The sequence below is a fragment of the Rhinolophus hipposideros genome (assembly GCF_964194185.1).
Source record: "Rhinolophus hipposideros genome assembly, chromosome: 19".
Lineage (NCBI taxonomy): Eukaryota > Metazoa > Chordata > Mammalia > Chiroptera > Rhinolophidae > Rhinolophus > Rhinolophus hipposideros.
Window position 1 is genome coordinate 51,556,061 of NC_138065.1, and position 25,789 is coordinate 51,581,849.

Below are 25,789 nucleotides of genomic sequence, written 5' to 3' on the forward strand. Positions count from 1 at the left end.
TTACCAGTGACAGAACAGACAGCATCTAAATGTCATCTGAACTTAAATAAGCTGTATCGGTTAGAAAGGGAAATAAAGAAAAGAATTTGACTGCCATCTTTTGCCCTCCCCCCAATTTCCCAGCAATTCCGAGCACATCACCGCTACACCGCGTAACTCTGTCTTTACACAGCCAGCAGAGTGAAACTAAATGAATCTCTCTTTCAAAGCCAGGACAACCAACAAGACTGCCTTCAGAAAGGGGGGAAGGTCGGAGGGAGGGAAGGGGGCAAGAGAAAAGGGACGAAGGTAAAGCTTTTCCAAATTGCAGCTTTTTGCTCCTGTTCAGAAAACAGGAGGACAAACAGTGACACAGCAGTGTCTTTGGTACCCGAACCAAATCCCACTTACGTCTGTGAGGCGGATCGCTTATTTAAACACAGCCTTTCTGGAGATGGAGCCTATTTCCGAACTCAGGGAACCACAAAGGTCTGCCCACGACAAGGGCATGAAGGGCTCTTCACTTCTCCTGAACAAGCGTCTTTCTCAGTCACACTTCCCTCCTCAATGTCACCAGCCAACCAGTCCCCACAGGTCACACCTCACCACAGGTGAGAGCGAGGCAAGCAGGTCGGCTCTGAACTTCTTGGTTTGGTTTTTCTTCTGTTGCATTTTTGGTCTGGACAGAAATAGCCTTGGTACGAGAAAAGGAAGTCAGGGTTTAAAATGCTGTGTTACTAGCACAACATTCAACAACATGACAGAGGGCAACAAGGAGAACTGTTTTACTTTAATTTTCCTAGATTACAATGCATCAATCACACATCTCCCCTTTCCTCTCCGAATTAAACGCTGCATGTCTAGTTCTGCCTCTATTTCTCAACCACGCACCAGACATCGCACATTCATTCTTTGCGTAAGCAGAAGCTCTTGCTACATAAGAGGTAACAATCGTTAGGAGAGGCTGGCGGGTCTGGACAACCCATGTGTCTGTCGCCTGCGTGCCACCACACACTGCACTGCAGGGCAGAACACAGAGAGGCGAGCAAACCCAAACCCAATCACAGGGACAATCAAGTTTCCTTTGGCAAGACAGATATAAGGAAAAACACACACACGCGAGCAACGATTTCCTTTTAACATAATCAATCCCCTGTCCTCTTCCCTCACCCCAACCCTCCCTAACCCTATAAACTATCACCTATAAACAGGGTCCCAAATACAGCATGTCACGTTCATCAGCCATAATAAACATCAGTTCAACTAAGTGCTACAGCTAGAATTATTTCCACTATTTATAAAGTTTTCTCCTTTATTTATTTGGTTTTTAGTTTAAAACCAGTTCTGCAACAATGCTAAGCTATGCTGAGGTATTTTATGAAGGTGCCAGAAACTAGCTGTTACCCACCAGCGTTATTTATGCTCACGGATTACGGAAGAGAGGAAAGGGGATCCAGATGATAGACTCTACGTAAGATTTGCTCAAGGTCACTGCTTTTAGCAAACGTCAAGGGTGGAAGAGCCCAAACAAGGAAGTGCTTCATGACGATGACGACGACCAAAGGAAAGCAAGCAAGAGTCACAAACCTCAGGGAAATGTGGCTGTGAAGAGGGCAACTCTGAGAAAAAGCACCCCCGCCCTCCTTTCAAAGGAAGGAGCCTTTCAAACGGCTCACTGGGATCGCAGGGGTCCCAGGGCCTCTCTTTGGATGAGGAAAGGACCAAGGCTGCAGAGGAGTAGCGTCAGCCTTTCCGGGTGGAAGCACCCTCTGCCCACTGCCGCCCCACGCACACCTGACCTCTGTGCGCCATCTATGCAAACCTGCACACAACAGCGGGCCTCAGTGATGCCTCTTACAGGAATGGCAAAGCATTTTCTTCCTTCTCAAAATGAAGGCAAATGCTAAGAAAGATTTACCACTTTATAAAGTGTCGCCCTCAAAACGTTTTCAGACTGAAAGTGACTTCACAATGGCCCAGGCCACCTAGCATCACACGAACAATGACACACACTGAACGCTTTTCACACACGGACAAAAAGGAACTCCTAATGTTTAGGCTCAAATTCACTCATTGATTCGCTCCCATTTGAATAATTTCAAATTTCAGGTCTTTGGTCTTTTCAAGTTTTTGGCGCTAATAAAATATGGTTTGAAGAATAAAACTTCAGATGCTGCCTCAGGGTGAAACTGTGTGACCAACCTCTCACAACGGATTGCTCAGCAGGTGCAGACCGACCCCTGGGCCTCGGGCCGCAGCAGCCAGGAGGACCACACGGGGTGGGGGGGCACCCCACCTTCTCTCACCCCCACCGGATGGATGCTCAGGGCCTGCTGACTTCTCCCTTTTCTTCCTATCTCAATGATTTTACTTTTTTCTTGGGAAAGAAAGTTCTGTGAGGATGGCATGCCTTGGGATGACATTACACTGTGAAGTACGAAGAGTTTCTTCTGTAAGTCGTGTGTTTCTTACACACTAATTGCAATGCTGACTATCAGGGTTTAAAACTTCAAAAAAATCTACATTAATTTCCCCTATTTGCAAATGCATCCAGCTTTCCCAGCAATTTAAATAGAAAATGTAATGTTAAAGATTGGGCTGAATTTAAGTATTGTATCAAGCAAATATCTGTGCTTCTGGATAATACAGGCAAGGTTTCCCCTGCCTTCCTTCCCAAAGAAATGAGGCATAAAAGGACAAAATAACATTTAAAAAGGAGGTATAATTGTGCTTTTTTCCCCATGACAATGAATTATGTAGAACAAATTGGCAAGATAACCCCACTAAAAATATTTTAATTAGTCTTATTTTCCCTTTAAAAAAATTGTTAATTTCTAATAATGCTACCATGAAGTACAAACAGGTAAGGTCCTACACAAAATGACAGCTGGATTCCTTTGGTTCCATTTCTCTAACAATAAGCTGAGTAAATTGGGATGGTACTGACCTTTCTTATCAAATAAATAAAAGGGAGTGTGTAATGGATATGAACAATCTATATAATTCTAAAGAGCTGCCTATATACCTTCAGAAACATTTAAACTAATACAGCACTCAACTTATTTCTTACATCAGGAACAATTACGGTTCCTGTGAGAAGCCCTTTCCTAGATCTTTTTGCTCTCTCCTTCAGATTTATACAGGGCACAAGTAGAGTTCATGACCAAACCCACTGCCTGTGATAAGCAGGATTCAAACATTACATTCACCACTCCCTAGGGAGGGCCCACCACCATGGGCAAATATAGTATGCTACAAATGCATTTAGGATTAGTCTTTGGTTTAATGTGTTAACCAAATTCAGGGATGAAATAAAACTTGCATAAACACTCAGGGGGAAAAAAAGAACGATACAATGAAATGTGATGACCTATCTGGCCCTTCTTCTTAGAAATGCAGAAAGTCTACCAAACAAACATCTCTTTTTGGTCAAATGGCCCCCCTTAACTTCCAGACTCCCATATGCATGTCTAAAAGCTAAGTCTGAGTGCCAAGCTTAGAAGATTCATTCGATTCAGAACGCATTTCTTGAGATGATAAAAAAGATGACAGAAAGTAAGAAAGGGCTAAAGGCTGAGTTATGAGACCAGTAGAATGTCTGAGGATGGTGTCTGGGAGTCGATTTTCAGCTCCACACCATCAACAAGCTGTTTTAGTGTTTTGCGTGTACTTGTATAGATGTACCTTTCATTTCACAACTTGTTTTTAAGTAAGAGGAAAAAACGAAAAGAAAAAAAAAAAAGTTACCTTTGTCTAAGATTTATTTCTTTTAAATACAGGGTTTTTGTTTTATTTGTTTGTTTTGCTGGTTTAAGGTTTATCCTCATCAAGTAATCCCCAGGCAGAATCCCCTTATCCCAACTCGACAGGCAGGCTGGGAACAGAGGACCAAAGCACTGGCATTTAGGTTTAGTATCGTTTTAAACACTAAAGTCATTGGTGAATCTTACTTGGGAGAAGGAGCAGCTTTTGAACCACACAGGGAAACAAACAAACTCAGCCTTTCCTTGCCCTTCCTCTTAATCCACTGGGCTGGAGTCCTTGGGACTCGACACTTCCTTTGGTAGCAATTTTGGGAAATTCATGCTATAACCTCTAACCCAGTACGGTGGGTATCAGCATTTCCCTCCCTGAATCCTGCCTCCGAACTCACCACTCCCAAGGGAGGGACTCCTAACCGTGGGCAGCTGCAGTGTGATTGACAGTCCTACAACCATTCGCACAGACTCCAGTTAGAGATGTCAAGTCAGGATGAAAGATTAAATTCAACTACATCAAACAGCGGGATGGAGAAAAGTTAATAACTGACACTGCCATTCTATTTACACACCCAACTAAATACACTACTTAAAAATCAAGTTAATGTCTGCCCAGAGGATAGTACAATTTACCAACACAACAGATTAAAACAAGCAGCAACTTTTATATAAAATTAATAAAGACAACGAGAAAAGGAATTGTCAGTAGCATCTAAGTCCTCAATGTGTCTGAACCGCACGTTATAAACTAGTCCATTAGTACAGCAGCTTGCTAGAAATTGACTTTGGTTCAAGCTTAGTTAAAAAAACAACATAAAAAAACACACCACACATTAAAAAGGTGGATGGACATTTGTTAAGTCTCCCTGCTTGCAGTTCACTGATTTTGGAGGAAATGGGGGAAGGTGCAGAGTGAGAAGAGGACATTTAGGGTGGTAATTAAATACTCGGTCAAATAAAAGGGGAGGACAGAAGAAACACCAGGAACACCAACGGGGGGCCTAACGGCTTCTGGCCTTGGGACACGAATAGGCCTGTCTCCCGGTGGACGCCCACAGACAGGCGCTCCCCCGCTGTGAAGACACAACAGCACAGAGCCAGCCGAGCCCCTGCAGCGCGGCAGAGCAGTGAGAAGAGCAGGACCTGTGCTCTCGCAGCCCCCCCAGCACTCCGAGGGGAAGTGCAGCCTTGTGACCACCGGAGGGAGACAGGGAGACGAGAGCAGGCACCCCCCACACCCAACCGGACAGGAACCTTGACTCCAGACGGAAGGGGGCTCAGAGGAGCTGCACTGCGGCGAGCCAGTCTTTGGGGACATTTTTTGGTACAGATACTATAATAGTCCATTGGCAAACAGGGGGATGTAATTTCCAAGTTTCCCTCATTCTTCTTCATCTACCTTCATCAACTCTTCCTTCTCTGGGGCTCATTTACATGGTCTAGAAACGCCCTGGAAATAATTACAGAAGCTCCTCACTCTCTACTCTGACTGGAGATGCCCCCACGTTCGGCCGACCTCGCTAGCAGGAGCACCTCTCACAACCAAGGAGACACGTGAGGTGCGTGCCAACATCTGGCTCCAAGGCTCTCCACACCCCTGGCTGCCTCATGAGGACCAGGGGCCTCAGGGCAAGAGGGGTGCAGAGGCCGCCTGGCGAAAAGGAAGTCTGTGGCCAGAGGGACAGGTAGGAACCTCAGACTCTTCTCATCACACCGCTTTTGGTGATCAGGAACCCATGGAACAGTCCAGGAGAGTTCCTTTATAAAACAAAGAAGGGAACGGTTTCCCAACTTCAACGAGTCGATTTGTTCTTTTTTCTTTGCCAAGTAAGTTATGGGAAGTCTAGATGAGAAACTTCCACCAAATGGAACAGACACACACACACACCAACAGTAGGAGCATTTCTCAGGGTAAGAAGTAAGGAGAGCCACCAGGCAGGTGTCTGCAGTAGTCTTTGCTCTTCGGAGCCAAGCCCGGCGCGGCGCGCAGACCGGGGCCATGCCCGGCCTCAGGCCAGTCAGGGGTCAGGGTGAGAGCTAGTTCAGCAGGGACGCCTTCCTACACAGAAGTGCTCTGAAGGCACCGCCTGATGGGGCGTGTGTGGAGTAGGGCTGTTTGCACACACTGCCTTCAGCTTCTGCAGCGAGCCTCTTGCATAAGTGGCAAAAGAAACTAATTTTCTAGCACCTCTGTAAGAGTCGTCAAGGATAAGGAAACCATTCCCGCAGTTCAGAAGGTCAGTTCCCCCCAGCCCCAAACCCTCCCTCCCCACAGCGTGGGAGCTCACTGAAATAGGATCCAGGAGCAAGAGATAAACATGGCCAAACTCTCTCTATAAAAACAATAACAACAACAATAACAGAGATACAGTAACATGGGCCTGCCTACATTGTACCAGTTAAGAAAGGAACCCCCAACACAACTGAAACGATTATAAACACCTTCTTAGGACTTTATGGCCTGTACAACAGACCCATAAAAATGACTTTAAGAAAAAAGGAATTGAGACAAACAAGAAATCCCCTTCCTATGTCAGAATTGGTAACCCACCTTGACTTGTCATCATGACTGCTGGAAATGATAAGTAGTCCTTTCACTTATTTTTTTGTTTTTGATTTTTTTGTTTCTGCTTTTTTTTTTTTTTTTTTTAATTTTTGGTTAGAAAGTTCTCCAATCCATGAAGCAATCCTGAAAAGACAGTGTTTTATTACAAAATTAGGCAAACGTTGTCCCGTCTCCATCCTTCCTCTCGGCACGTGTTCTGCCTTCTCTCCTTGTCTCCCTTGCACCATGGCAAGAGGCAGCCAATGGCATCTTCAGTCTCGGCTCGGCCGGCCGCCCGCCCAGCCCCGCTCACTGGGCCTTGGAGGCGGTGGTGGTGGTGGAAGCCGCCCCGCTGGCAGAAGCCACCGTGAACAGAGAGTTCTGCATGGACTCTGTAGACGTGGAGCTGGCGTGAAGGCTGGCCACAGGCCCGGAGCTGCCCGCGGCGGCAGAGACCAAGCTGACCGGGTTGCTGGTGAGCAGAGAGAGGTTCTGAGGGTTCAGGAACAGAGGGGCAGTCACGATGTTGGGGGCTCCTCCCGCATTGGCAAATACCAGGTTCCCAGTTGCATCCAGTGATGTTATTGGAAGAGAGCCACCAGAAGCCAGAGCTACAGACAAAACCCCCCAAACAGGCAGGAAGAGCGTTAACATCATCCTGGAGAGGCCCCAAGACACTTTTCATGTACCGAGTTTCCTACCGCCCAGCTGGAAAAAGGGCAGCCCCTCGTTCATTTCCCCCCTTTATCACAGTACTGTACTGTCACCAACTGAGGTTGATTCATAATTTTGAAAGAGCCTCAAGGACTGAAAAATCTAACTAATGAGCATGAGCAGGGCAGGGGAGAGGGGAGTTAAGAACTATCTAATGAAACAGTCACATTTCTATCTGAAATCTCAGTTTTGTTTCATTTCCTCAGCAGTATTTGTTCAATTCAGTAATTTTGTTTTTAATGAAGATTGCACATTTTAAACTTCATTCAAAAGACAAACTAGCTACAGTGATTAAAGCACTAAGATGTGGGTAGCTTTTATCAAACCAATTGGCATTACTGAAAATTGGAGCACTTTGTAGTATGATACACAGGATGAAAACCCTTGTCTTTCAAAAGGCTTTAGTTCTAAAATAAATTATGTTACCAAATGAAGTATAAGGTGGGATTAATTTTTCACTTCCTGAGGCAAAACGCTCGATTTCCATGACTTGTACAGATGAGAGTGGCGAGTCTACAGTAGGAAAGCGGACGTGTGGTGATACAGGTGGCCCCAGGGGGTTACCTCAGATAGGCCCTGCTTTAATGTGTGACAGTTTTTCTAATACACTGTTGCTTCTCCACGGAAGGCAAACCAAATTGTCTTTAAAATAACCGGGCACTCTCCCATTATCTGACAACCCCCAACACCTCCCCCAACATCCATATACAAGGTCAGACAATTAAGTTTGCGAACATGTTCCAACGACGTTGGTAACCATTTTTGGTATCAGAGGGATTATTCATTATGAATTTGTACCAATTGGACAAACAGTTAACCAAGTTTACTATTTGGAAGTGCTGAAAAGGCTGCGTGAGAAAGTTAGGTGACCTGAACTTTTCACCAACAATTCATGGCTCTTGCATCACGACAATGCAGCAGCTCACAGGGCACTGTCTGTGAGGGAGTTTTTAGCCAGTAAACAAATCACTGTATTGGAACACCCTCCCTACTCTCCTGATCTGGCCCCCAATGATTTCTTTACCCGAAGATAAAGGAAATATTGAAAGGAAGACATTTTGATGACATTCAGGACATCAAGGGTAATATGATTACAGCTCTGATGGCCATTCCAGAAAAAGAGTTCCAATATGGCTTTGAAGGGTGGACTAGGCGCTGATATAGGTGCAGAGCTTCCAAAGGGGAGGACTTTGAAGGTGACCGTAGTGATATTCAGCAGTGAGGTATGTAGCACTTTTTCTAGGACGAGTTTGCGAACTTAATTGTCAGACCTCGTAACCACACTCCTACACATAGATTTGAGGGTTTTATCTAATGGCTTTAAAAATTCAGTCGATTTCTTACATAATATATAAAGAAACCTAGACGAACCAAAGGGAATGGCCCTGACTTTGGACCCAATTTTACTGAGTACACAGCGGTGAGACACGGTGCAGTCTGAGATTCTGAGCTTCTGGGCTGAGAGTCACAGCCGTTCTAGACCTGCCCTGAATTCCTGCACGCCACTCAGTGGTGCTCTGGGCAAAGCATTTCGCCTTTGCTGCATTACTACAGCCCAGGACACACCCTACTTACTGCAAGAGAAAAGTGATTTGTCGGTAACTAATATTCTCTGTAGCCTGCTGTAGAAATACCCTCCATGGAACATTAATTTTAACTTGGTTAACAGCTTACTTTTGGCCCCAAGAACTGTCACGTAAGAACGAACTACTTTAATTTTAAGAAAAAGCACTCTCTGATTGATACAGGTGTGTCTCCCAGATCGCTTCCCGGCACCACACCACGGCACCTTCCGGCACAGATTCTGGAAGGGCACAGCCTTCTGTATCCGGAACGCATGGATTCAGACTCACCGCAGACAGAGGAGCAGGCCAAGGCCAGAAGAGACCATGTGGGCTTGGACAGACATTGGAACCCAAGAGAAGATGGGCTCTGCAATGACAGGGATCCACCAAGGGCAGACCCAGTGGGGATTAGAAATGCTCTGGAAATCTGCGTGACGTGCTCTAATTCATTACAGGACCTTCTCATAGGTGGTTCCGGGGTGGAGCTGCGATTAGGGAACTTTTCTTGGTCAAGTGTCCCTAGTGCTGGGTCTTGGATGACTACTGGGACAAACTCAGCCGGGGGAGGAACTTCTGCCCCTAAGTGTATTCACGTAAGGCAGTCCCGGCTTCTTACAATACACCAACCATGGATACTTCCTGTTCTGCCTCGCGGACTCACACCTACGCTGGTCTAGAAAGCTTTTCCACACAGACATTTTCTTGGTCCTCAAGTTAGCCAGCATTATCAGTTCAACTACCTCTCCCCATCACCTTCGCCTCGGGCAAAGCAGACTTCCTCCATTCAAAAACAAGAAAAGAGCAAAGTAAGGAAAACAATCCTACTGACCTTGAATGGTTGCCAGTGTACTGTTGCTCATCAGAGCTGGGCTCAGAGCACCGCCCAGGGTCCCTGGACTGAGACTGAGTAAGGCACCTCTGCAAAAGAGTGTCACCTTATTACCATGGGGACACGTCCGTCGGTTTGACAACATACGCAAGAGATAAAAGGACAACACAGCTGGGGACATAGATGGAAATATCTGCTCTCCTTCTTATCTTCTTACATGGTTGGATGAGTGCCTCTGAGGTACTGCTTTCCCTGAAGGTGCCTGTACAAAGCTAGACAAAGCTGTGCCCTGCACGCGCAGTCATTTCTGACTCTTTCTTAAATTATTTCATTCTCTTTTTTCCAAAACAAAAGAAAAATGCCAGAAAAAGGAATACATTTACAAAGTAATTCTTACATGTCTGATAATCCAAAATTGTGACTCTTATTACTGTCTCTCTCATTTATGTCTGAGAATGAGAAAGCAGTCAGCTGAGAGCTTAATGGGGAAAGTGTAACAAGAGCCAGGAATTCTGGGCTTTCTCCCTGGCCCCATCCCTCAGGTATGATCAGTGTCTGGTGCTCAGTATCTTCACCTGGAAATAATGATATGACTCACTGCCCTACAGGGGTGTGAAGACACTTACGTCCACTATAACCAAGGTCCTTGAGCTACCAGAGAGCAACTCATTTCAAAAAGAGATTAAGGCTTGAAAGAGTTCGGCTTTATTTTTCACATTTAAGATGGTGACCCCAGGGATGCCCTCCCAGTGGTCTCTCGGGTGAACGAGATGAGAAGGCCCCTTACCCAGCGGCAAACTGTGAGGGCGCCATTAGGCCTGGGTTGAGTCCTGCGGCGGCGGCCATGGCAGCAAGACTGGCATTTGCTGGCAACTGGGCAGCTCCCTGGAGGGCGGCAGCTGCTGCTGTTTGCAACCCTGATGCTGTCACCATCACCTGGCTGGTCCCAAGAGCAGAGGGCAGAGGAGTGGAGGTGGTCTGTGTTGTGCTGGTCTCACTGACACTCGAAGCCTCGGAGGTCGAGGCCGAGGCAGAAGGGGAGGGACTCAGAGACGGGGACGTGACCGCTGAGGACGCGGGCGGCGCTGTGGAAATCACGGTTGCAGTGTTGTTGGAGGTGGTGTCTGTAGTGCCTGCAATGGGACCGGATGAGAAAGGAGCTCCTGCAAAGGTGTTGGGAGGGATGGTGGCACGGTTCACAGAATTAACGGACTAATGACTCCACCACCCAGTGCCTCTAAATGGGCCCTTCTTTATTAACCTCGCTGCATGTTTCTATGGAATTAACCACAAAAACAAAGAGTTTAGAACCAAAGCTTAGAAAAGAATGGACGATAGGGTGTTGGGTTAGAATCGGAGATGTCACTATGAACTCACGACTTTTCATCAAAGTAGACAGCTAGCTAAAAACACTGTGTACAGATGTGCTTGCCTGTATACATGTGAACACAAGTGTGTACCTTACACATGTACCCATGCCCGCACATGTGCATACGCACTGATTTCTGCTGCGGTGCCCTATGAGCAGCACAGGGCCAAGGCGTACATCTAATGCCCGGACCTGGGTTCCGAAGGACCTGTCTTCACCAACAGGAGCTGGGGATCCTGGGAAACGGCAGCCTCCAGGCCCGAGGCAGAGAAATGTTACATGAGCCTGAACGTCATGTGCCCAAAGATAAGGAACCACTCAAAGAATGATAGGGACACATCAAAAGGGCACAGGAGCCGGCCTGAAGGGACTCCCACTGGCCAAATCTGGGACAGTTTGAACATTAAAATAAAAAATGATAGGATTCTAACCTGTTGAATGTAAAAGAATGTCTGAATTCATACTGATACAAATAGATAAAAGGAAAAGCTCAACCTTAAATTTAATAACTGTATATAAACATTTATGCACGTTTTATATCCTGGTTAGGTCACACAGTCAAGATGTGTGGTTAATTTAAACAAGGGTGCAGAAAATCCAATGCCCCGACTCTCGGTTAAATTCTGGCTTGACTGTGAAATATCACAAGTCCATCCAATGACTTACAAGCACATAATCAACCTGGTGAAGAATTTCAGAACGCCTCACACATTATGTGTCACTCAAATACGTATGACGACAATACTCAATTATTTTAAATGTATTTGGGAAATCTGCCATTTAAAGGAGGCCATGGGGGAAAACTTTATTCATTCATTTTACAGTGAGTATGTCTGGCACGAGGCTAGGCATAGAGATTTCAAGAAGAATCTCTAAATCTTATGAAAAGTGCGAACTTTACTGGCAAAGACAGACGGTAAAAATAACATCATTTATAATTCAGGGAGGTGGAGATGAATAGTCTCTTGGGGAAGCTAAAGAATAATTCCAGGAAGGATGGATATCTAAGCTGGAGCAGTTCCATCTCTATCAGAAAGACACGCAGGCTGGAATGGGGAGCTCTGAGGCTGAGCGGACGTTTACAAAGGTATGTCTGCTGAGGATGGGATGGAGAAAGGCTAATGGCAGACAGGGTGCAGGCTGGAAACAATCTTATAAGAACTGAAGATGAATTTAGATGTTTTCCCAAACGCAAAAAGCTGTAGCTATTCAAGGTTTTTAAGAAGAGGAGTTACTTGAAAGAACAGGTAACTAGGAATAATGGAGAAGATAGGGTAAGTTGAGAAAGAACAAAAAAGGTAAGAAAACCTTTATGTGAAAGTTTTCCTGGCAAAATTAATCGTGCCTCATTTTTCCGGAGTTCAGGTTTTCACATGTAACTTTTAAACAAGCAATACCTCTTTACAGCTTCCATTCACAGTTCAGTGGCAAATCAGCCAGGGACCGCTCCTGGGCCCACCGCGTGCCCGCGAGCTGCCCGGCCGCCGGCGGCCTCTCACCTGTAACAGCGAGGTTGGTCACCGCAGCACTGGTCAGGGGCAGGACCGGGTTCACTGTGAGGGTAGTTGCTGCACTGCTCGTAACAAGGCTTGGCGTGGTCGCCACCTAGAGGTCAGAAATGAAAATATGCAAAAGCATTTAAAAAACAAAATTTAAAAATTGAAGTCCATATTGTAGATTTACTTGGCCTATAAAAATTTTAAGTTCCAGAATAAAATTTAAATAGAATAAAAAACAATAAAATAAACGGGCCTAAGAGGAAAGAGTTTTAAAATTACTTTTGGATCTTGGAATTGAAAAAAAATGGCATATGTTGAAAGGCTGATATCAGAAGATGCTTTTTCACTAATACGACACAAGGCTTTGCCCAGGTTTTAAAAAGAAAGAATTTAAAAATATCTAAATTGCAATAATGTTGAGTCAGATGTACTCTAAGGCCGTAAGAAATACTATACTAATTATCAACTTAACCTAAACAAGAAAACTACTCAACAGGGTCAGCGAATCTCGAGTCCTGTACTGTTTTATTTCTGTGGGTGCAAGATTGTCCTGGTTTTGTTTTTAATGAATGAAATGATATAATGGAAAGAATGTGAAACAAATTTTTTAAAAAACTGACAGTTTCTCTTTGAAATAACAAAATATTTGTACGGCTTTGTAAGAAATACTATCTTCTTTCTGTACAAAGAAATCCAAAACGCAAGTTGGTCACCTCCATAGAACCACCACCGTTTTCCTAAGGACCATCGTGACTTTCATGACGAAAGCCTCTCGTGTAGCCACCATCCTTTCCCTTAGACTGGTACGTGCTCTGATTGCTGACTTTCATTTGAAAAAGCCTCCCAGTACAGAATGATATTCAAATAAAATAAAAACAGATTAACTAGAAAGGACCAGAAATACAAACTCAACAATATTCCCATCTCTGGGGTGCTGGTGGGAAACGTGGAGTCACATTTTCCATCACCCTGAAGATCAAAGGGGTCACACACAGCTCTCTGTCCGTTCAGTCCAGGAGCACGATTCTAAGCAGACAGTGACATTCGAAGTGAAAGGCCACATGTCTGACAGTGAAGATCTGAGATGACCGTTTTAATACAAGTTCAGAGCCAGAGGTTGCCTGGGAATTGACTGTCACTTCTTCATGTAAGTGTAAGTTTGATCAATTGAGCTTTAGGACCCAACGTGAATAAAAAGCAACTACAGACTTTTTAGATAACTAGAACTAGCAAGTGTACTCCCATGGTTACAGAGTAACCGAATAAACGACACCATAGAAGAGAACAATGGAAATGCCAAAAAATGAGAAAGAATTTCAATTGTTCACTTTAAAAAAGAAAGATTGATCCGTTCTTGAGTTAACGACATGAGATTTAATTACTTTGGTAACATTTAAAACATAAATTTGTATTCAACATGAATGTATACGCAATAAAGTCTCTTGTGAAATAAACTGATTTAATAGGTCATCTGTAAAACTGTAAAAGCTCGCCCTTGAGCTTGCGCCCCTGCTTTTCGTCCTTACCAGGGAGGTCGGGCTTGGGAAAATTGCTTTGATAGGTGAGCTGCTGGTCCCTCCACTGCTGGGCGGGTTGATTCTTTTTTCCTTCTGCCGGCGGTTACAAAACCAAACGCGGATCACCTCCTTTTCCATACTGAGCTGATCAGCAATCATGGTGATCTCTTCCGAGGTAGGCTTTTGATTCTGAAGGGAAAATCATCCTTCAGAATAATTTTTTGAAATATTGGCATAACCATGTCATTTTATATATATATATATATATATATATACATATATATATATATATAATGGGGAGGAACAAGTCAGAGGATGAAGCTGGATGTAGACGACCATACTGTGTTTCCCCAAAAATAATACCCAGCCAATCAGCTCTCATGCATCTTTTGGAGCAAAAATTAACATATGACCCGGTTTTATAATTTACTGTATTGCATTGTATTACATTATATTATATTATATTATATTATACCCAGTCTTATATTACATAAGACCGGTCTTATATAAGACCTGGCATTGTATTGTATTATATTATACTACATATTATACTATACTATATTATATTATGTTATATTAAAAACCTGTTCTTATATTATAGTAAAATAAGACCGGGTCTTACATTAATTTTTGCTCCAAAAGACACATTAGAGCTGATTGTCTGCCTAGGTCTTATTTTGGGGGAAACAGGGTATTAGTCCACCTTTAGCAAAGAACTTCCATAAACTGACATTCTAGTGAACACATGTGCATTAAATTTATTCATAGTAGCTTAGAATAAGTCATTCTTGAATATTTATATTTTTTCATTTAAGGGCTATTCATCTTGAGTAAAATGAACAATCAATACAGCCCTTGCAAGTCATTGGGAATTTAAGAGTTTCCTCCGGGCTTCAAGCACATGACCTCACTTGGACCATGTGAGGCCGGCATTAGGCCTGTGAGACAGGAAAGGAGGCATTTCCCAGGTAAAGGGACTTTAGCTTAAGAAATCAAGTTCATGAGTGGCAGAGCTGATAGATTCCTGATTCTCTGCTCCTTCCACTGTGCTCAAGCCTTTTCTGAGTCAGGTAAGTCAAAATATGCTGGAAGCTTTGATTGTGATATGCCCCGGTACGAGCAAACAAACAGCCAAACATCTGTTGAATTAACTTGAACTTGACAGCCTAGTGTTCTGGTCGCAGACGACCCTCCTAAACACAGACACCAGAAGGCAGCCAAAGCTAACTCCTGTGTGTGCCCTGACGCAACTTATGGTCCTTCTCCCCAGATGCCTTTGCTCATGAGCTCTCCACCCCCATCCCCCCATCTGTGGAAGTCCTGCGTCCTGTGGCAGCTGCTGCCTCTGTCACACTGAGTGCCCACATGCATGTGAGCCTGGCTTCTCCTGAACCCTCACGCATTCTCGTTCTCTTTCCTATGTTGTCTTATTTTCTCCACTTTGTTCTAAGCACCCAGAAGGGCTGAGACTGACCTGAGTAGCACACAAACAATCCCAAGGACATGAAAAGTGAAAACCTCACTGACCTCCAAGAAACTCTTCTCTAAGGCCACACGGATGTTGGTCTCTATGCTGGTGCGTTTCTTCCTCCTACGGTTCAAGCCCTCAGTTACCAGCCCTGGAGAATTCAGGGCACTTGGGCTGGAGAGAGACGAATCAGATGAGAGGTTCTCTGCAAGAAGGAAAAAAACAAGGAGTCAGAGTAACTGAGCCTGACTCATGCATGTAATACATATCTTAACAACAATGACAACAAAACTGACCCAAATATTTCAAGCTACAAGCAAGCATAAACAGGTTTTCACAACCTCCATTAAAATACTGTCTGCCATCACGGTCTTTCTACTGCTGTTACCGACGTTCTGTCTCAGGGTGGTTGGCTATATTGTCACCATTACTCTTTGATTTCTGTTTCTGAGAATGCGTAAGTTTACTATTTCTCCCTTTAGACTCAGCTCCACCTCTTCTGAGTTCTGTTCTTATGTTCGAGTTTTGTTTGCCTATTTATTTATTAGCTCTAGGGATAAAAGGAAGAAAGCTTCGTAGAAATTATTGAACGTTTAATATTTATCTTGCAAATGACCTCTCATTTTATTTATTATAATCCAGGGCAGCATCCCATCCCCCCAAAAAACCCAAAGAAACAATGAAATACTTCTAAATTCTTTGAGGTTTAAACAGAGTTCTGTCACTTCACAGTGCCGTGGCCCTGGCATCTCACTGCCACCTCGGAGCTTTGTTCCGCCAGGGAGCAAAGCGGAGCTTCTCACGGTGGAGCTCGGTCAGGGGACAGGTGCCAAGCCCTCACCCAGAGTCACAAATCAGACCGCCCAGGGCTGGGTGTTCAGATTTGTCTTTTACAAAGGCCTGAGTCTTGCTCACATCTACAATGAGAGCCACAGTCTAGGGCTTCCCCACAGTCCCTTGCAGCTCTCACAGTCTGTGATTCTGTGATGCCAAATCCAAATTTTCCAAAAAGAAACCTCAGCACAAAACACGTAAGTTCAAACTAGCCACTCAACTTTTTATGTATGAAATATGTGGTCATTTTTAGAAAAAAAAAGCAGAAATATTATCAAGAACAAATTTATGATAGTTCATCAAGGAAGAACCAATAAACTTCCTTTGTGACTTTATCTAAATACATAGGCTTTCTGATCCACCCCCTTCAACAAGAAATATTTCAAGGCTAAAAATTATTGCTGACTGTGTGCATTGTAATTACTAGTTAAATAAACTAGTTCTCCGAGGTATGTAGCCACAATTTATCCACATCCTTCCAAGACTGGTGAGCCTCAAGGTTCTGTAGTACCAATAATGTGATAAGAAATATAAACCGCCATTTATACAACAATCCTCCTGTAAGATTCCCACGGGCAATGAAGACACTTCTTATATATTCACCCACCTGCATCATTTAGCCACTTCTCCAAAAGTGGCTTTAACTTGCACATGTTCTTAAAGCTGAGGTTCAAGGCTTCAAAGCGAGAGATGGTAGTTTGGCTGAAGTCATTTCCATACAGTTTACCCATCGCGAGCCCAACATCACCCTGTACGGTAACACGGGGGAGGGGGGGAAGGGGGGCAGGAGGGAGATGAGAGAGAAGAGTCATCTGACTATTACTGTTTACCATTGTCACTCGACGGTGCCCTTCCAATAACTGCCCTCCACAAAGAATCAACAGTTACCCATTTGTAGGTGTTCTCAAAGAACACCCACCCCAAGCTGAGCACAGGACCCAGTGAGGACTCAGTTAGGCCTCGATTGTGACAACATTCAGAAATGCCACACTCTCTCCATTTTGAATCTTTCCTTGCTTTAGGTAACGATCAAGATATTATATATTTCTATAAGTCTCAAAAGATGGTGCTGATATTCTAATAAGCCGCTGAACTGATGTAACCAAAATTATTTAGGTCACCTTTAAAAAATCAGTTTACCTGCTGCACAGTTACTGTGTTTCCCGGAAAATAAGACCTAGCCGGACCATCAGCTCTAATGAGTCTTTTGGAGCAAAGATTAATATAAGACCCGGTCTTATTTTAATATAAGACTGGGTATAATATATAATATCGTATCATTTCATATCATACCATATCATATCATATCATACCGGGTCTTATATTAATTTTTGCTCCAATCACCTATAGGCATTAACAGATATAACTGTCTAAATAACCTCAGGTATTTCTGAACTAACCGAACTTCCCATAAATCACTTTGAAATATTGAAATGATGCCTAGTTCTTTTCTTTTTTTTTTTTCCTGTAAGGTATTTCTGGAAGCACTGAAAAAAGTCTATTTTCCACCCTTAGTTTGGATTTCAAAGTTGGTTACAAAAAACAGGTATTCTAAAAAGACTACTTTTGTAACCATTATAGAGGCAGAAATTCACAGTAGAGAGGTTTGACCCATTTAGTCAAACCTTCATGGCCACTGGAGTCTCGCTAACCTGAGAGCAATAGAACAATGATCCCCTGAATATATTACAAAAGATGTCTTTCTCCAGGAGCCTCTACTCTTTGAATGTATACAGTGCTTTCTTTCAGCCGAATCTCTCTTGTTAAAAGCAAGAAAAAGCCATCTCTTGGTAGTTATTTTATATACACGTAACAGAAGCTCAGAGTTTCAGTGATTCACCCTTCACTTCTATTAGTTTAGTGACAGGGCAGAATGGCACCATTCCTGGGCCCAAGTACTCACTGCCCAGCTGACTGTACCACGGGCCGGCTGGCCCAGCCTCCCTGGCAACACTTGTCCTTTGATGCCCCCAATCCATCTTCTGGATCCTAATTGTTTATTAGCACCGCATTAGGTGGTAGTCAGGGAAATGAAAGGACATTTGCTTCGAAACTCCATTCTCTTCCTGATAAGCAATTTCTGATAAAAAGTGTAACACAGGGGAAATGTTGGAGCCGTAAGACGAAATGAGGCATTGAGAATACCAGACTTTCAACTGGTCTACACTCTGTGCCTTCCCATTGGTTAGCCTCCAGCCACATGTGGCCATGTAAATTTAAATGAATTTAAATCAAACACATTAGGAATTCAGTTCCTCAGCACCACTAGCCACCTGTCCAGTGCTCAGTACTACTGTGTGGGACGGCACAAATACAGAATGTTCCCATTGTCACAGACAGCTCTGGACATGCTAGCTCTAAAACGAAACGCTTATTGTTGATTTCCTTCCAATTACAGTCCACCTGGAAGAAGCAGGACAGTGTGAGCGGGGCACAAACACTGCCCAGTACATTTACAAACAGTGCATCTATAGGCAGTTTTTCTACATCAGGATATCTGCACGTTTAGTCCCTCATCAAAGAGTCACCAAGTGCCTACTGCATGTCAGACACTAGGTACGCGTTGTGTGTCACATATAGTCATGTCTTGGTCTCTGTTTGGATACAGCTTTCTAGAAAACTGGGGCCAACTAAACCTTGCAATTCTTTAAATGTAAGACCTGCTGCGCAGTTACCGTGTTTCCCTGAAAATAAGACCTAGCTGGACAATCAGCTCTAATGTGTCTTCTGGAGTAAAGATTAATATAAGACTTGGTCTTATTTTAATAAAAGACTGGGTATAATACAATATAATATAATATAATATGATATGATATAATATAATATAATATAATACTGGGTCTTACATTACTTTTTGCTCCGAAAGACACATTAGAGTTGATGGTCTGGCTAGGTCTTATTTTTGGGGAAACACAGTAGATGGTAATAAATGTTTCCTAACATTTACTACATAAGTCACTAAAATTTTTTTTACAAACTTCTGTAATATCTTTCCATGAAAAGTAACAATATTGACAAGTAAAACCTAAAATACCTATTCAAAATCACATCATAAGAATAATAAATAAGAATAAAAAATGGCTTAAGTTGATGGCTATGCCATAAATTAACTAAAACTATGGCAATAAATGACAGACCCACTTAAAACTGAGATTTATAATACAATTTTAATTCACATTTAAATTATTTAACTGAATAAAAAGCAACAGGTCCTCCGTTAAAACGCTAACTTTCATTAATTTGATATATGTGTGGTTTTAGTGCTTTTGTAACTCACACTACGGATTCTCCCTTACAGAAGTAAATGTTTGAGGCAGTTGACTCATACGTAGTCTGAACTATATTTATATCCCTTCAATCGTCTGTTAAAAAGCAAAAGAAAAACAGAAACAAAGACTGGGATTAGGAAATATTGAATGTGCTCCACGTGATGCAAGTATTATACGATGGCCTTCTAAGTATGTTCCGCCATCTACAGTAATGCTTTAACGACCAACTGTGTAGCTAGAAAATACTGTGTAAAACACCTAATAACGTGTAATTACCCAGGGAACAGGGATTGTTTTTTTCAACTAGTAACATGAATGTTGTGTGTGTGTGTGTGTATACATTGGACACAAATGTATACACTAATTACAACTGACTAATTACAATTGAGGTATATGACTTAAAAACAAATGTTATTTTCCCATTCTGAACCATTATGATTTGCTTTAATCCACGTGGGTCAAGGTTTGTGAAATGTCGCCACTGTTATGTCAAACTCGCTTTGAAAAATAAGGAACAGTAGTGCCAAATAATAAGAGAAAACCATAAAACAGAACACCAGACCACAGAAAGTTCCTTCATGTGAGAGAGAGAGAGAGAGAGAGAGAGAGAGAGAGAACGAGGGGGAACGACACTGGCAAAATGTCGCATCAAATGCCACAGAAAGGTAAACCACTCTTCGGGTAAAAGTGAAAGATGTTCAAAGCCTCCACGTCCTTGGTATATCTCTTAGGAACCGGTGCTAATGGCTTAAAGCTGAGCACGCCTGCTGTGCCAGCCTCCCACTTATTCGGGCTCGCTCAGGTAGGCCCATCAATCTATCTGCGGCTTTAGCTTTCTTTTGAAGAACAAGCCAGATCAGTCAGGTGTTTCAAAAGTACTAAAATCTTTCTGAATTGTAATTTGTTTCTTCACAACTGAAACTCCTCATTTTTTCCAAAATTAGATCTACTTTAAAAATCATTTTAAGTTCCTAATATATAATTAGTTTTAAGCAAAAATAAACTACCAAAGAAATATAAGGAATAAAAAAGTCTGTTCTTAAGAACACCCAGGACATATGCAGGATATCACCCCTAATTTTTGATCTACAAAGCAGGTAGTGCATTGCTGTACTTTGAACATAAAATAATTCGGATAGTATTTAGGTGGTGGCTTAAATTACAAACAGTAATTACATTCTCTGCAAAGAAAACATCAGGTATTTCCTGATTCCATGAAAACACCGAAGCTAATCTATACTTCAGTAACTTTTTTCACCTAATGATCATATTTCACTTTACATAAATGTCATTCAGTTTAATTCTTTTCCTGCTTTAGAAGTATTATTCATGACAGATTAATCAGAGTAATTAAGGCAGTGGCAGTGCTTTGAACAAAAATGCTATATACCCAGATGCCTGTTTAAACCATTAAACTTATTCCACTTTAAAAGCCCTCTGTTAGTTAACATTAAAAAACTTCATTCAGATTTTGATAAATTTGGATTTTTCATCTTCAACAGACTTTTATTTGATTAATTAGTTTCGTTTTGTGCTTACTGCACGTGTGCACGTGTGTGTCTACACCTCCTCCCGACTGGCCCCACAACGATTTTAAACAAGTTGTTCAACTTTTCCCCTTTCAGCTACTATAAAAGACCTTAGAATCTTTACTTTCTCAATCTAACACATATAGCACTAAGGTCTGGAACGAGGTGTTCTTCAAATAACGAAACCTTCAGTATAGTTACATCACCCCTAACATAATCCTTAAAATTCTCACCACTTATTGGTATAATTACAATTTCAGAGGTCTGTGTCGTGAGACAAATCTTCAAGGTTTTAACCTAACATTAAGTCATAAATTTGTAACTGAATATATACAATAGCCTAAACTTCTAAATGCAGGAAATAGCTAAGAAAAGTTACAATCTGAAAAACAAGGCTAAGAAATATACTGTTCTTTGGACATGGAAAGCAAAGAGTTGGACCCCGCCGCAGAGAGGAATCGCAGGGAAGGGAAGGGTGGCTTCACCTACCTGAGTGAATCCGAGTTTGATCCGTCTTTGTTTGAAGGTCTTGGCAAACTGCTCAAGCTCCTCCAGGTCACTGGGCTCCTCCAAGCTGGGGGTGTCGATGCGCTTTGGTGTTGACTGGCTCTGCGGGAGTGTCTGAATGGGGGTGGCTGCTATTGTGCGTGTTGGGGTTGCTGGCTGTTACAGAAGGAACAGAGGATAAGCAGAAACATACAAAAAGGGCATTTCAGCTTACAACGGAATGTGCTGGAAGTAAACGACTGAAGGAAACAGCTGCATTTGGAGGGCTCTGAAGAGCGTGGGATGTTGTAGAGGGCATAACAGTGTTCACTGAGCAAAGCAGAACGTGAAATTAAACACACTGTAACTACAGTTAAGGTGAAAACGTACATCTACGGGAAAAACCTGGACGGAAAAATGAAACCCAGCATATGTGGGTTTTCCAATGGTCTGGATACACGGACGTATTTCCTGCCTTTTAATAGATTAATCTTCATTTTTTAAGAATCTATTTCATAAACATACCACTTAGACTACAGGTTTCAAAGCAGCAGGGATCATATCTGTCTTGTTTACCACTATCATATCTCCACCTTGTGACACATTGTAAAAATAGTAAGATTATTAATTTATATAATTTGGAAATGGACATGTTTCTGACAAAGTATATGTAATTTTCAAATCTTCAATAACAAGGCACATGCATCCCACCAATCAGAGTAATTTTTATGATATGGTTAAGACATTGGAAGGGACCATAAGGCACAAAATCAAAGCAGCAAACTTTTTTAATTGAGGTATTACTGACATATGAAACAGCTACCTGTTTAATGTACGAGTCTGCAGGGAAGCAGACACCCATCACCGCGACACCACCCTAAACTTACCCATTACCTCTAGGGTATTCCTCCTTCCCTCAACCTACATTTTTAATGTTAACCATAAAGAAAATACGCATAATTTTATAGTCTGCTTTCCTCACTTAGCATTATGTTTTAGCTTTTATTCCTATGGTGTTTCAGTCTTCATAATTACCATTTCAAAGGCTGACTAAGAAAATATTATCATAACTTCTTCATTGCTAGACACTTGTTATTTATGCCTTCACTAATACAGGTAACACCACAATGAAGAAATCTGTACATGCAGGTTTTTTTCCCACCTTTGTAATTAATTCTTTGGGATAAATTCACAAAGGGCTTTCTGTAACTATCCAGTTACAGGTACACCATAAACAATTCCACGGCTTCTGAGCAACTGCATGTTGGTTCTCACCATACAATGTTCTCTACATGATTTGTTAGTTTTAAAAACTATTTTGCTAACCCAGGAAGTAAATGGTACTTCACTGGGTCATAATTCGCATTTCTCTTATTATTCAAAGGAAAAATTTTCCATGTGTGAATTATTATCTGTATTTCCTTTCACGTGAATTTGATTTACATCCGAACCAGTTTATTATTAATCTTTAGCCGTAAAGAGCTCATCAAATGTTATAGATTAAGCCTTTGTCTGTTGTATTCATGCAGATAATTTCCCCGGTCTGCCTTTTTCCTTTTAGTTTTCAGTGTAAGATTTAAATTATCACTGGGTAAACCTTTCTCCCCTTTCTAATATCATCAATCTGAGAAAGCTTTCACTTTATTTCTAACTCGGATAAAATTTCTTTTAATATTCTGCTAGCTTCTTCTATGTATTTTAAATAATTACTGAAATCCATCTCAAGTTTATTTGGGGACATGAGAGTGTAATCTTTTTTTGTAAAAGAAAATATTCAATTTCCTCATTACACAACACAGGGCCTGGTAGCCGCCTTCTGAGTGACCACCGGCGGGTGCTGTTCTGACCGCAGCTTCACTGCTCAGCTGGCCCTTCCTGGGAACAGGGCCCCCCAGCCGTAAGGGATCACACACCAGTCTGCGGCTGAGTTTTCTTCCGGTCATTCAAAGGGGTCATACATGCCTGACTTGGACCTCCTCAGTAATATGCTCTCTCCAGCTGCACCACCTGGCCCAGAACAGGCATTCTGCAGCCATACCTGGGGCAGCTCTACCGTCCTGCTTCAGTGAAGACAACGAAGTGCGTCTCTATGATGGGGTGACACTAATTTTTAATGGGGCCATCGTGGAGGAGCCCCGAACAGCACCAACCACATCAGACTCCTACGCAGCCGTACACTTCCCAGTCGGACTGGCTGACAGGAGTGAGTCTCCACTATCAGATTGTTCCTTCATCTCCAGGCCTGAAGTAGCCCTGTTCTCAAATAACAAAGGACTAAAAATAGCTGAGTACCTTCAGGCAGGGAGCTTACAGATAAGCTACCCCCGCTCCAGAAACCTCAGGCTGGACTGGGCCAGACCTTGAGACGGCAGAGTGGAATTCGGTGAGCAGGAGGCAGGATGAGGCTAAGTGCCGGTGTGCAGAGCACACAGACTATTGGTACAGGCTCTTTTCAAAACTCCAGCCTCGTTTTTTACACTGAGCACATTCACATTTAAAGGCACCATGTAAGTGTTCTGACAACTGCATCGAGTCACATAACTGCTGCCACAACGGAGACTCAGAACATTCCCAAAAGTTTCCTGTGCCCTGTCTGCTGTCTGTCCCCCACCCCAGCCCCTGGCAATCACTGCTAGGATTTCTGTCCCCATGGTTCTATCTGTTCTAAAATGCCAAATAAAAGGAAGCATGCCACAGGCAGTCTTTTCTGTTTGGCTTCTTTCCCTTAGCACAACCCTTTGAAATTCACACATGCTGCTGAACATTCCAGAGTGCATTTCTTGCTACTGAATAGTAGCATTCCATCATATGGATATGCCAAATTGTATGTCATCTATTCACCAGCTGATGGCCTACACGTGTAGGCTGTTTCCAGTTTGGGGTGATTATGAATAAAACTGCTATGAACATTCAGATACAGGTCTTTGTGTGGACATATGCTTTCATTTCTAAGAATACAAGTGCTGGGTCATAAGGCACACATATATTTAACTTTATAAGAGACTGGCAAGCTGTCTCCTGAAGTGTCTGTACCATTTGCAGCCCCACGAGCGCTGCATGAGGTCTAGTCGCTTCTCGCCAACTAGGGTACTGTCGCTGTCTTTTTAATTTTGCCTGTTCTAGGTGGGTGTGCAGTGGGGTTTCACGTGCATTTCCCTGATGACTAATGACTGAGTATTTTTTCATGTCCTTACTGGGTGCTCACTCACCTTCTTTGGTGAAGTACCTTCAAACATTTTGCACATCCTCCCTTTTTAAAAAAATCACGTTGTCTTATTATTGAGTTGTATGAGTTCTTTATATATTTTGTATACAAATCTTTTATCAGATACAAGTTTGAAGAATATTTTCTTCCAGCCTGTGGTTTTCTTTCTATTCTTTTAACAGAAGCTTTTAATTTTTATGAAATTAAATTTATCAAATTTTTCTTCTATAGTTAGTGCGTTTGGAGTCCCATTTAAGAAATCATTACCTTATATCCAAGGGCACAAAGATCTTCCCTAAGTTTTCTAGAAGTGTAAGTCTACAACCCATTTCAAATTAATCTCTGTATATCGTGAGATTGGAACAAGGTTCACGTCTTTACCTATGGCGAGCCAATTGTTTCCGCACTACCTGTTGAGAAGACTTTTCTTTTCCCACTGAAATCCTTTGGCACCTTCATGGACAATCATTTGGCCACAGATGTGTGGGCCCATTGGGCCTTTATTCTGTTCCACTTCTATCCGTATGTCAGTGTCACACTGTCTTCATTACTGTAGTTTATAATAATTCTTGACATCAGGTAGTCCTTTAACTTTCTTACTTTTCAAAATTGTCTGGCTATCCTACGTCCTCCACAATTCCATGTGGATGCTAAAAACAGCATGCAAATTTCTAAAAAAGAAAACCAGGCGGGTACTGATTGGAACTGTGCAGACTCTGTCAGTCTGGAGAGAACTGACATCTTAAGAACCTACGTCTTCTGATTCGTGAGCACACTGCACCTCTCCATTAATTTAGGTCTTCAGTTTCAGTAATATTTTATAGTGTCCAATATACAGCTCTTACAAATGTTGTATTAAATTTATCCCTAAATACTGTAAACAATTTTTAAGATTTCAATTTCCAAATAATCGCTGTGAGTAGATTTTTGTATACTGACTTTGTGTCCTACGTACTTGCTAAAATCACCTATTTATTCCAGCAGAGTTTTTGTAGCTTCCTTGGGATTTTCTACATACACAAGCAACTAAGACAGTTTTACTTCCTCTTCCTAATTTGCATGTCCTTTAGTTCTTTTTCTTGAAATCTGTATTTCTAGGAGCTTCGCTACAATGCTGGATAATGGTAACAGTACACGATCTTGCCTTGGTTCACATGTAAGGGGGTAAGTATTCAGTCTTTATGATGCTGGGTTCTTTTGGTAGATGCCTTTTACCAGGTTAA

The 25,789-nt window shown here is 42.4% G+C and overlaps 1 protein-coding gene across 5 annotated transcripts in view; it reads right to left on the bottom strand.

Annotated features, from left to right (window-relative positions):
* Positions 1-6,394: 6,394 nt before the first annotated feature.
* The window catches only part of POU2F1 (POU class 2 homeobox 1), a 114,830-nt gene continuing 95,435 nt past the window's right edge, over positions 6,395-25,789 (bottom strand). For all 5 annotated transcript variants that reach the window (XM_081026406.1, XM_081026403.1, XM_081026405.1 and 2 more), the window contains 8 exons: positions 21,365-21,538; positions 16,685-16,826; positions 15,303-15,448; positions 13,785-13,964; positions 12,259-12,364; positions 10,178-10,523; positions 9,391-9,479; positions 6,395-6,893 (listed from right to left, as the gene is read on the bottom strand). In XM_081026406.1, coding sequence (XP_080882532.1) covers positions 6,592-6,893; positions 9,391-9,479; positions 10,178-10,523; positions 12,259-12,364; positions 13,785-13,964; positions 15,303-15,448; positions 16,685-16,826; positions 21,365-21,538 — 1,485 coding nt within the window. In that variant the 3' untranslated portion in view covers positions 6,395-6,591. The remainder of the gene's footprint in view (positions 6,894-9,390; positions 9,480-10,177; positions 10,524-12,258; positions 12,365-13,784; positions 13,965-15,302; positions 15,449-16,684; positions 16,827-21,364; positions 21,539-25,789) is intronic.